Raw genomic sequence first — 13,232 nt, forward strand, 5'->3', positions numbered from 1 at the left:
AGGATCTACCTCGGACAAGACATAAGGATTCGGAAAGAACAATGTAATCGTCGTCATGCGACCAGCGTTGCCTTATCTAATTTTATATCAGGCCGGGGTATAGTGCGTCTATACTAAGCCGAATGTGTTGAAGGATCTCAGAATATCAGAGGAAGAGCTGGGGGTCGTCCTGGTCAGCGAGAAGTTGCGCTGTGGTGGAATCGGCGGAGTCCCGGTGCAAAAGTTCTCGGGTGGAGGCATGTGCAATTTCATTGCCTCGAACTCCCGTGTGCCCTGATACCCATAACAGCTGTTTCCGCTGGCCCTCTTGACGATTGTCCGCAGCCCGTTGCAGTATTGAATGCGCGAGGTGACCGACTTGACTTCTTGCGAAGTTAAGATACGCTGCCTGGGAATCCGTGAGGACAAAGGTGGCTCTTGGATTACGCATAGTTAAGGCTATACCGGCCTCTTCCATGGTGATGATGTCTATACCGGTGGCCGAGGTGGAGTCTACCACCTGTCCCCTGTGTACAACGGTGGCGGTGGAGCGGTTGTGCAGGGGTCCGGCGGCATCTACAAAGAAGGCGCCTGCTTGATGCGAACATTTGTTGTAGGCTTTGGCTCTGGCAGCTCTCCTGTTTTCGTGGTGGACGGGGTACATATACGTGGCAACGGGCGAGCGATGACTTCCTGCTGTTATTGTGGTGGTAGTGATCGCTTGTTGGCGACCTGCGTGGGTGGGTTGATGTCCATTGCTTCTGGCGTGGCGGAAGAGAATATCCCAAACGACTGTACGAAGGAACGAGCCAACCATTGACAGATACCTCCCTGCTTGCCACTCATCCCCGCTACTCAGTAGCCCGAGACCACGCACCCATTTTTTGGCATCTTCCCTTCCCAGAGGTCTTTCGTGGTAGCCGTGGAGAACGAATGCGTTCACCTTATGTTCTTCTTGATGTGTCGGCGTCAACGCCATCAGCGTTCGATAGAACGCTCGCCTGCCCTTGCGGTGTTTACTTGGGGCGCTAGAATGCATGATGGATTCGCGTCCGCCGCATCTTGCACGATGGGCTGGCTACCACCGGTTGGCCAGCGAAGAGTGCGACAAATGAGCGCGCGTCAACTTCCATTTCTCCCGCCACTTCCTCCCCGCCGCATACTTGGCCCCGAACAGGCTTCTGTTCTCTCGCCTAGTCGCGATGAAAGAGCGAGTGCAGTAACGAGCGCATCCCTGCCCTTTTCCGCTCGAAAGCATGCGCCTTTTCATCCGGCGCCTGGAATTTTCGCCAAGGTAAAGCGACTCCGCGCAAATGAACACACCTGGAATGGGTATTCTGCCTAAGCCAGAATGGCCGAATGGGCATTTGGCCAATTCGGTCATCCCATTCGCCAATGAGTCCTGCAGCTTCGATAGTGCTCCGCACGGCTTGTGAGTTAAAGTATAGCTTGCCTTAGAGCTTGCCTTACCCCGGCGAGGGAGCAAAAAAAAAAAAAAAAGAGACAGTGCGCCCATCCCGTTTGTTCCCACCCCTCCTTACCAATTGGTTGCGCTAGCGGTCACGCGTGACGATCTCTTTCCCCGATTCCTCCAAAGACCCTCTCCACAAGTAGGTTGCCCGATAGCACGGACCTTGGCCGTCGGCATGTTCCATCACCTTCCCTCGCCCTATATTCACGCCCTCATCGTACCACCGGCCTGCCACGAAAATGACAGATGGAAAAAAAAGGAAAAAAAAGCTATTCACTCCAAAATATCACGTACTGCAGACGCCAATAAGAAAAAAATGAAATGAAGATGTATAGAAGATATTCGTTTGCGTTGCTAGGCGACACCTGGCTTGGCTGAGCACACACAGAACCCTCCCCTATAGAATTTACTGTCATGTCAGGAATATTTTTTGGCGTGTGCGAACCCGGCAAGAAGGCTCCCGGCGCTTACGGTGTAACATATCTTCAGACGTGGAGTCTGCGAGGGGGCTGTTATGAAATAACGGGCATCTTATTAGTGATGGCGACTGGCTAATTAGAAGCAGCCCTTACGAAAAGCAAAGCTTTGTGTGTTATTTTCTGCCTTCCGTAACTATTTAACCAAGAGACTAAGTATTACCCCCCAAAAGTGTCTGTGTTCTATCGAAATGTGCAAAACACCTCGATAATACGCATAATCAATAAAAATACATTGCGGAAACTTTTTCAGCTTAGGGGTAAACACCAGACAGGAAACTGGAAGTAAAACAGAAAAAATTGGTCGCCATTCCACCCTGCGAATGTGAATGTTCAGCGAAGCTGTATTAAGCACCACACATGGTCAAGCATTGTATTCACGCTGTTCTTCTGGTGTCTAATTTCCGTGGTCTACCTATGGCGCTCTTAGAATGGACGGAATTAGTTGCTAGACGGGTCTCCCTTTTATACGAGTATATGAAACCGTGGTGACGCGGCACCAAGTATATATATATATATATATATATATATATATATATATATATATATATGCCGTTTTCCTTCAATTGTTGAGCTGGCGTTTTGTGTTTCCGCAACGAAATTTTCCGACCAACGAGAGGCACACCGCTTTACTGTAAAAAATATGCGTGGCTCTGCCACCGCAAGCACCAGAGACCAGCGGAGCTGGGGAAAGCCTAGTAAAGTAGTGGCAAACCAGTTCACTTAGTTTCCTGACGCTCAGTATTTCTTCGTGATGTTCTGCGTAGTATCGCGATGAATTCAACCGGCCACGTTCACAAGCCTCCGGATCTTAATTACTTCACCTACGCGAAATCTCGGGTTCCCTCAATCTAAACTCGGGATGTTCTCTTCTGTGACGCTTGCTTTCCGCTTCCCTAGCTCTCGCTTCAGTCTTTCGGAAGCAACTAGTCTCCACTTCTCCGGTCAAAACCTGCCGAGCCGCCGTCAGAGGCATCCGCTGCAGTCACGGACACCGTGCGCGTTAACCGCCAACGTGGTCGGCGTCGGCAGTAAAGCGCCTCATTGTAAAAAGTAGCGACATGCTTTGAAGAATGCCGCCTCCTCCTCGCACGCCCTGTCCGAGGCGGACGCCGCTTCGGTATTGGCCTAATGACATCACGTGGCCTTCGCGCCGCGGGCGCAGGCTGCGTTTGTTTACGATCGTGCTCCATCGCCATTTTCGCCCGAGAAGCGTCTACCGATGGGCAAGGAGCGCAACTACAGCGGCGAACACAGTCGGCGATCGTCGAAATCTGATCAGCCGGCGAAAGATAAACGAGTGCACGTGTTTCAAGCGGTGTAGGCGGCGCCACGGTCGAGAAAGGAGCGCAGAAGACAGGAGATACGAGGAGGAGGGAAGGCGGAGGATGAGACTGTCGCTACTTTTTATGTAGAGGGGCTTTAGTCAGCAGCAACTCTATGCGTCTCACTACCACCTGCCTCACTCCTCCTCTCCACCTTACATTCGCTATGCTGCGTGATGCTATTTTTATACAATGCTTTCACTCTCTCTCTCCCCCAGCTCGGCGAAGCTATCGCACAGCTGGTATGGGGTATGGCGTATTTTGCTTACTCCGAAACGAAAATTTCCTTGGCTGGTAGAGGTACACAGCTTCGCTGTAAAAACCAGGAACGTCACTTCTTTTATTGCAGCCGTTTTTTTCGAGCCCCCTATGTGAGAGCATATGGTGCTGGGTTCCACTTGATGCGTACGCGGTAGAGGGTATCGGGGTGCTCTTACTGCTGAGCTTGCACCACTCCCTCTATCATTCGCACTTCACACGATCAGCGCGACGGTTTAGTGCTCCCCAACTGTCCAACTTATTCGAACTTATTGCTCAACTTAATAAGCGCTTAGAAATTGGGAATTATAGGCGAAAATTTAATTTTGTTGTTCTTTAGACCACGAAAACAGTCGAACGCTTTCTTTACAGACTTTTGCCTAGTGTTGTGCTTCATTAAATAAAGTTTACTTGAACATTCTGAATGACCAAGGCGGCGGCTGCATTCCACGTTCACCAGTCGCATAGTCCAATGTAAGCCACGGTTCATTGCGAGGTGCAGATACCGCAAACGCCATAATGATTCTTGCCACTGTAACCGTAGGCTTTGCCGCACAAAGTCAGTTTCGAGTTTTGGTGTCTTTATGCCCACGCGTGGAGGTCATGCCTCCAGCAAACACTCACAAATATTTGGTAGGCGCTCAAGGCAGATGCCGCCTGATCGGCCGCGGACCCAAACTACGCTTCCCGTTCGCCAGGCCTAATCACCACTGTGGAATTCTGCAAGAAACAATTTAAAGCAGAAGTTCTCGCAACAGCTTGCCACCCGACACACCATTTCTGCAGCATTTTGCGCACTCAGACTGCTTCTAGTGAGCGTCACTGCGTTGCTGCATTGGTCACCAAAGCTCTGAATTTATGCCGAGTATATGATGACAATACTGGCATCGCCGCTACGACAAAATAGTGCAGCATACTGGCCGTTCGCGGAAATGAACAAGCGAATGAAACCAGGAAATGAACCACGTTTCTGCGGGACGCTTAGCCAAGCTTTTTTTTTTCGAAAGTCTTGCATTTCAAAGAGGTAGGGGGTGCGGGCGTGACATAGGTGAATACAGTATATGCTGCGATATATGTATACACATAAATGCAGGTAAACGGTATATGCGCTTTAGACACTTGTTTCGGTAAACAGGCCTTTATAAGCACTGAATGCGTTCCTCCAAAAGAGTAGCAGTGAGGACACCTCTGTCATGTTTTTGAACAGGTTGTTATACTTTTTTTTTACATTTGGCCTACCCCTGTTCTCCGGACATCTTGTATGTAACACTGCATATCTGCACATTTCTGGTAGATTCCGCAGAACGAGTATGCGCAACTGACACGGAAAAACACGGAACCTTAAATGTTGTTACATATCTCTACTGTGACGCAAAAGGTATATGTATGACACAGAAGGTACGACGCAAAAGGTACCTGCGGCGCAAAACTTTGGAGGACGCTTAAGCTTCTCTTGAAGAGTTGAACGCGATAGCGTTATCGGCCCCGTTCGCATCGCAATTTTGTTGCACTGGGCTTCACTGCAACACAGAACGTGGTAAAGCCAGATTACAAAGACAAAGCTTTCACCGATCCGTTTAAAGTCGGCTTCACTTTTAAACAGAAATGCATTGCTGGGAAGACGTTTTTCCCGGGGCAATCTAAGTGGTCGTATATTAAAATGTGAACGCCCTAGCACCTTTAGGTATTTTATTACGATAGCAATTATATGACCACTTCAACCGGATTTCTGCCGTCGGCGTCGCCGTCGTCGTCGCCATCTTCGTCGCCGTCGCCGTGAGGTTCCGTATAGATTCCAAGGGCGATAAATTCGTCGCCGCGCGCCGTATACGCGAGCGAAAGCGCGCGGGGGACGCGCGCTATCACGGAGGGCGAACTCCCCCGCGCGCTATTACGGAGAGTGAACGCGACCGTCGCGTGGGGGTATGGGAGGGATGGAGGCGGGGCGGCGCTGTGCTCTGGGACCAAAGGTGTATCTTGCCACTCAATCTCCCACGCGAAAGCAACAAAGTGGGAAGGGAGGGGGGGGGGGGGTCAGCTTCTCCTCTGCCAACAACTTCTCCTTTGCAGTTTGCCCGGCGGTGCCCGTCGCCCGCACCGTCTATCTCCACACGGCTCTGACCTTTCTATGCGCTGTGCATTCGGCGCTCAGTTTCCGTGGAAGCGATAGACCGCGCGAACCTGCGCTTGCTGCCAGCGTTTTGACAGTCGTTGGTTGTGGTCATTCAGTGTGATCTATTCATGTTTGCTTGTGCGCGCTGACACCACGACTAATTCACTTAGTAAGCCAATGTGTCCAAGTTTATGCAGCCGATAAAACTACTATCCCTACTCCGAATAGCTCTCTACTAATTTGCTATCGCAATCGATGATTCGCCTTTCGGGCGAAACTGCGACATTTTTATTGTTAATTGTTTGCTATAGCCTTGATGCGCGCGCCTGTCCAAAATGCATTAGGCAGGTGATGTCCCAATTTGACCTGCCGAGGATGCGAGCGCCATCTGGATATCATTTTCGCAATTAAACTACCCGAGCGCGGAGCTATTGGTCTGGTAGAAACGCAGCAAAAGGGGTTGGTGTTTGAGTTTCCTCCTAACAGAATTATGTGTTCTCGTACATTAAAATTACAATCCGACACCACCTTGTCTGTAGGTTGTGGTTAAGTCGTACTTTACAATTTTCTGGCATATTTCATTGTGAGAAATTCAAATTTTGTTCACCGCAACCTTGCACCACGTGGAGCACCTGCGTGGTCAGGGTGGTTGGGGAGGATTTTCTCCTCCACGGACGCCAACATCGCACGCCGACGCCGCACGTCGACGCCGGAATTTCTGCGACACGGGATCCTTAACACTGTCACGTTAATATTAGCGCAACGTCTAGCATATCGTAGGCGAGTGATGGCTCTTGCCTCCGAGATTAGGTTCGCGCATATGCTTCTGTTTCTGCCTTTATGTGTCCTGCGTGCTGAGACATATCGCACATAAGGCGTGACAAAAAATGACGCGCACCAGTGCAAAGACAACAGCGCACTTGTCTGTCGCAGTCAAATATCTCCTAGTCACATATAAAAAACGTGAGGCCTCAGAGGAAGCTTAAGCTCGGGCCCAACTTCAATTCAGCCCATTGGAATGCATGGAAAATGCATAAACGCGTTTCAGAGATAGCCGCTTGGCCAACTTTAGAGAAAAAGTTTCCATTTGATATAGAAAGTTAAATAGCAGTGACCTTAGGACGCCAAATTCCGATACAAGGCCTAACATTCAAAAACAAATTTTAAAAAATTGGCAAATTGGAAAAATAGAAGCACGATGTTTGCAAATTTGTAGTTTGCACTTATCGCCGATATGTAAACTGCATCTATTAGAACATCCAAAGGAGACAAATTCGATACACGAATTTTATTTTATGCAGGTTTGTTAGATTGTTTACAATCGTTTTGTAAATGTCCTACACACATATTAAAAACCTATTTGAAAGCATTGTACAAAACATCAATTTCATGCGTTTTAGGTGTACCGTCAGATGCAGTTCATAGAATTGTAATATCGTTTCTTTAACATTGCTGAGTTACATACCTGTGAACTTGATAGTTCTGTTTTCTGAAATTTTTCGATTTTCAACGATGTTTTTTAAGAGATTGAAGACCCAATCAAAAATTATTTAATAATAGTCACTAGATTTTACCTTTTTTTAATGAAACATACCTCATCAGAATCGGTCAAAACGATTTCTCCTTTCCAAAGCGAGAAACAACTTCTCCTTTCCTGTGAACTTAGAAAGGAGCCGCGAGCTAAATCTTTCTCTTCAGTGCTGAATCTTCTAGTCTCAGGCTATATAGGTAGGAAAATGTTGTTGCACGTTGCCTAAAACAAAGAATCGTCTTTGAGATGTTAGTGTGACATCGAGTTTCTTCTGCACATAATATTAGTGATTAGTCAGCAGTTTGTGAAACTGCCAATGGCACTCTACTATTAAACATACTTAAAGGAAATGCATGGAAGGGCGTTATTTGCATTGAACTTGACGAGATATATTATGAAGCCAGACGTTCTTGCAAGAAAAAAGAATTAGAAGAATAATTTAGTCATTCATCAACAATGTCTAAGTATGTATGGAAGGAAAAAATGAAAATTTTTGTAACACTGAGTGGTTCCTCTTTCTTTTTTCAAAAACAGTACCTTCGCATGCGCTTCGACAACAAGGTTGGCATTACTGCCTGTGTCGTCTACTTCATCCTCAGTGTAAGTACGGAGGTCGGGTATTCTACTTACTTATTTACCCAAAGTACGCCCGTCAACACTTTTTCTACCTATGTGGACTAAAAAAGAAAAAAAACTACTGGAAATATTTTGTATCGTAGCGCATTACTCCTACTTTTGAAAATTTTCTAAGCAGATATGTGATGAGTAGTGATCAGTTTAAACTTCAGAATTGACGGTATCGGCCCTAAAGATTATAGGCACAAATATATAAGCGACTCGTTATTTACTTTTTTGTTGTCGCACAGGCAGAAAGACCGACACGCACAAATGTTCATTAGACAACACTCAGCTTTATGTGATGTTTAATGTGCCTTTCTAGGTGTCTGTCGTTCTCCGATGCGCTACAACACAGTAGAAGAGGCCCTACCAAAAAGCCTATATAGCAACCCTCATCCTTTTTTATTTGGTCGCATAGTTAATAAGATTTCTCATGCAGTATGTGTCCGCCTCTCTAAGTGATCTACCTGAACATGTTGATTTGTGGTAGATGCTCCCTGTTAATTTTAGAAATCTATTTGGTTTACAAAAAGAACAACGACAAGAACAGCAAGGAGCATATCCTACACCAAAGCCAGATTTTGTTTGTATGCAACGTTTTTATTTTATCACAAATATGAATACAGGACCTGTGAAATTCTGTTCATTACAGCAAAGCGTAGGTGCAGTGGGAATCTTCAGCTCTGCTATTGCGGTGTCTACAAGTGCGTATATTCAATCTCTAATAATGACAATGTATAAAGGAACAAAGTGCATAAAATATGAACTTGCTGTTAGTACATTGCTGTTGACATCTTGCTGTTAGTGCGTTTTGGTTGAGAAAACGGCGACCTTTTGGTTGAGAAAAAAAGCACTATAAACGCGAAATCAAATTGGGATATTTCCTATTCGTGTGCAATGTTGGGCACAGGAAAGCAGTCAAGCTATTCCATCCAGTGTGGCTGGCCTTGGGAACGGGATGATTTTTTTATCTAACCGCTTTCCGTTTCTAAAAAAGAGAAGGGTGCACCTAGATTTTGCACGACGTACATTCCCTAAAACTTACCTCCGTATTCATATGCATCCCTATGCCAAACCTTATTTTCGAGAAAACTTGAAAAGAATGCATTTACGCCGGATACTCTTGCATGTACCCGTTCGAAAACTAGTAGCGAATAATTTCCTATTGGACGGCGGATTTAACCTCATCTTTCCAGGTCTGACGCGAACTAAAAAAATACATTCTCTAAAAAATAACATATTCAATCATGAATACAGCTCCTTGCCATAGATGACTGAAATCAACATTTATAGTCTCCTCTGCCATATGCGATTTAAAGGAACATTATTCGTAGTCAAAAAAGAACATCCGCAACACTTCATCAGCAAAAGGACGACTAAGGGCATAGTGAACAACGCATTATCTGAGATTACGCAAGTTGCCAAGGAAGTTTATGCCAGCCTTAAAGCTAAATTTCACATATCTACCACGCATTGAATCACAGATCTGGGAAACGAGTTTTCGAATAAATGAATTAAACTTAAGAAGGCGAACGCGTGGGCCACAAGGTACAAGTACCATTTTATAGTTTACGCCGATGTTGCAAATGTTTTCACACAATACCTACGGGCTCCTCAAACTGTCAGAAAATGCTGCTATTTTAATGCTCGCCAAACGCCGATATAACTTTCGGTTTTTCTTTAATAGGAGACTGCTGTGGGCAGACTTGATCTCCTTGATCATAACACCCTGAAATTGTTATCATGCCGTATCTGTCACTCAGCGCATTAAGCACTGAACCGAATATTCCACACTACAACCAACCTCTCTCCCCCCTTTCAGTGTTTCCCATACCAGTTGTGTACTCCAACATCGCGATTGGCCTGGCAGGTACAATTTATACTGCAATGGTAAGCTTTCGTCGTACTATAACCTGTACTGGTGTGGTCTCCAAATGGAAATTGTACTTTGGTTTCTGTTTTGACAAAATCAAGAAAGAAAGTGAAGAGCACACAATCCGCCACATTACTGCACCAAAAATTACAGCCGATACGCGTGGCCTTGCAGAGTCTCAAGTCACTTTCCAGCAAAGTTACTGCATCTCACCTTCATCGAGGACCGAGTGCTGGAAGCACGCAAATTATCCCCCCCCAACCTCCACCAATTTCCCTCTTTCTTCTTCCATCTATCTATCGCACTATCGCCTCTATTTAGCTCGATATCTAAGTCTGCTTTTCCGGTATGCGTCCCTCTTAAGTGGTATGACCACATTAACGGAAGAATAGGTGCGAAAGGTTGGTGGTGGTAATACGTGCCAGAACGGGCCTATTCGCCATCACAGCATGCATGTTATAGTCTTGCTCTTAGTTGGAATCGCTGCAGCTGTCATCAGCGATGCAGAAAAAGGGTGGTAGCTACTCAGAAATTTTGCCCACGTGAGGCCACTCCTCACTTCTCTCCCTGACTGGCAGTGAGAGCCACGCGCTAAAATAGCACCAAGCCTTAGTCACTCAGTAGTAGCAAAATATTGCCGATCGACTATTCTCGTGGAGTGCTTTTTGTCGGTTGCAACTAGGGTTACCGGCTAGTGTTGCCCACAGTTATACCCAGGAAATAGGCAGCGGCGCCGATGTCAGTGGACGATTATTTGAACACGATAACATGACCTTGTATACGTGTGCAAAGTTTCAACCATGAGTGCCGGTTGGTGCGAATAAAGTGAAGGTTTAAAGGTAATTTCTGGAATGAAAGTGAGAGCATAGCAGACGTGATGGCAAATCACATTACTATACCGGCTCTGCAATCTGTATTTGCTACGAAACCACAAACGGTTCCGAAAAAGCTACAGAAATTCTGAGAATTGTTTACTAAAGCACAAGCATTGTATTGATCCGCGGTGACTTCGTTGTTGCTTAGTTTTGCTTACTTGCCTTTCCTCTCTTATGCACGTCTACCCATGGCCTATCCGGTGGCAAAGAATGCTTAGGCTTTAGAAGGCAATTGTTGCATTTTCGCGCCACATCCTACCCCTTCAATACAATTGTACCAACTGAGCCGGAACACCAGGCACGAGCGCGCATCGACAGGGGAGAAAGGGTGCCACAGTCGTGCGTGAGGTGGTGCCTGACGGGAGACTGTATCGTCGTGATGGCATGCACCCTTACTGTCACTCTCACAAGCCTGTTTAATGCGCGCGTTCCTTGTCCAAATCTTGTCTGCGTTTTTACTGCACCTCAGTAATGCTCAACGAAAACATGCGCAGTGTCTCAATGCACTGGCTTGCCCGCGAGGAGTTCCTTACTCGAAGGATGCTCAGCAGCGTTCAGTTGGACATTGAACCTGCCCCAAAATTTGGGGCAGGTTCAATTGGCCCGCCCCAAGGTTTTATTTGGCCTACGCCCAAATTTAAACTTGGCCCACCCCAAAATTTACGTTGGTCCATCCTAGAATTTCAACTTGCCCATCTGCAAAATTAAGTTGGCCCACCCCTAATATTAATCAAGCTTGCCCACCCCCCAATTTACATTGGCCCACCCAAAAATTTCAGGTTGGCATACTCCCAAATTTAATTTAGCCCATCCCCAGATTTAAACTTGCCCATCCACATTATTAAAATGGCCCACCCCAAAATTTCAATTTGGCATACCCCCAAATTTTTATTGGCTCACCCCAGAAGTTCAAGTTGGCATACTCCCAAACTTAAAGTTTGCCCACCCCAACCATAAGTTAGCCCACCCCCAGATTTCAACTTGCCCATCCACAAATTTGACGTCAAGTTGGCCGACCCCAAATTCAAATTGGCCCACCCCAACATTTCAATTTGGTGTACCCCTAAATTTAAATTACCCTACCCCCAGATTTGAAGTTGGCCACCTCAAAATTTAGGTTGACATACCCAAAATTTAGGCTGGCCAAACCCCACATTTCAGGTTACCCACATTCGATTTGACATTGGCCCACACCAAAATTGAAATAGAGCCAGCCTCAAGTTTTAGGTTGGCTCACTCCATAATTTAAGTTCGGTCCACCCCCAAATTCTGTTGGCTCGCCCCTAGATTTCGACTTGGCCCAGCCCCAAATTTTAATGTAGCCCAGCCCAAAATATACTTGGCCCATGTCCAAATTTGAAGTTGGCCCACCCATAAATTTTAAGTTGGTCCACCCTCTAATTTTAAGTTGGTCCATCCCCAATTTAAGTAAGCTCCCCGCATTTCAATTCACCAATGATTATGGATACTCCCTAATGCGAAATTTGAGTGCAGCTGTATACGTGTTTTCATTTCGTGATATATTGGCGGGTACAATCTGTCTCGTGCGGCATGTTGCGAATGGAGTGAAGTGTGGCGCGACTGCTTCGTTAATCTGGAGATCGCGAGAGCCAGGGCATGGGCCACCCGTGGGCGCGATTTGCAGCTACCACCGCCGACAGACCTCCCAGAGGACAAGCACGATGCGGGCGCCATCATCAATCGTCTCCGCACTATGCCTTTCTTCTCATGGTTTCACTATACCCTCCTCCACTTTCTGCCTCAATGTTGTGCTGCACCCTCCTCTCCGCTTTCCTCCTCGCGCTTGTTGCTCTCGCTGCTTTTTTCATTCCCCACATTGACTCTCCGCAGGAATGGGCGCGTAAGAGCAGAGCTAAAACAATTATGCAGAAATCATCACCGATGATTGTAAATGTTAGCGAATAGACTGAACAAATGGGTGAACAAACGAGTGAGAGAGTCAGTGCAACCCCACCCCACCACCTTTTGGCCGCCAATCCCCACAACTTGGTTGACTAAGATTCCTGGAAGCACGCGCCCTTTCTCTCTTGCTTTCGCGGACTTCCTTCGTAACAGCCACGAAGAGCCAGTATGTCCACCTATTTCTCTCATTGATGTGTCGATGTCAATGCCAGCCGCTTTCAATGGAATGCTGGTTAGCAGTTACGGTGTATTTTAAAGCATAGGCTTTCTTGGCGAGCTCCCCTGCCCTGTCACATGAAATGTGTAATGCTTTGTATCCACACAAAAATCCTTATGTTGCAAAGTTAGGACATATAAATATTGTGATAGCGTAAATGAAGATGATTTGTAGCTTTCTTAAGCAATAATGAACTATATAAAGCAATAATAAATAAAAAAGAAAATGCACATAGAGATATATAGGGCTCCTAAGAAAATGAATGGGGAAGCTGATAGTAGACGTGGGCCAAATGAAATTTGGTGGTGGGTCAACTTAAAATTTGGGGTCGGGTCAAATTCAAATGTGCATGGGCTACTTAAAATTAGGGGGTGGGCCAACATAATATTTTGTAGTCGGCCAACTTGAAATTTCGACATGGCGACTTCGACATGGCCGAAATTTCGACATAATAGAGGTGGGCAAACTTCAAATTTGAGGGTGGACCAAGCTAAAATCTAGGGGTGGGTCAGCCGAGTTTTGGGGTGGGGTAACCTAAATGAACTCAAATTATGGATTGGCCCAACGTAAAAT

General features: G+C 46.3%; 1 protein-coding gene across 1 annotated transcript in view; it reads left to right on the plus strand.

The window, feature by feature from the left end:
* LOC119465319 (sodium/iodide cotransporter-like) overlaps window positions 1–13,232 on the plus strand; it is a 65,416-nt gene that overhangs the window by 10,626 nt on the left and 41,558 nt on the right. The window contains exons 3-5 of the mRNA XM_037726120.2: window positions 7,688–7,753; window positions 8,424–8,475; window positions 9,594–9,661. Coding sequence (XP_037582048.1) covers window positions 7,688–7,753; window positions 8,424–8,475; window positions 9,594–9,661 — 186 coding nt within the window. The remainder of the gene's footprint in view (window positions 1–7,687; window positions 7,754–8,423; window positions 8,476–9,593; window positions 9,662–13,232) is intronic.

The sequence above is a fragment of the Dermacentor silvarum genome, chromosome 9 (assembly GCF_013339745.2).
Source record: "Dermacentor silvarum isolate Dsil-2018 chromosome 9, BIME_Dsil_1.4, whole genome shotgun sequence".
Classification (NCBI taxonomy): Eukaryota; Metazoa; Arthropoda; class Arachnida; order Ixodida; family Ixodidae; genus Dermacentor; species Dermacentor silvarum.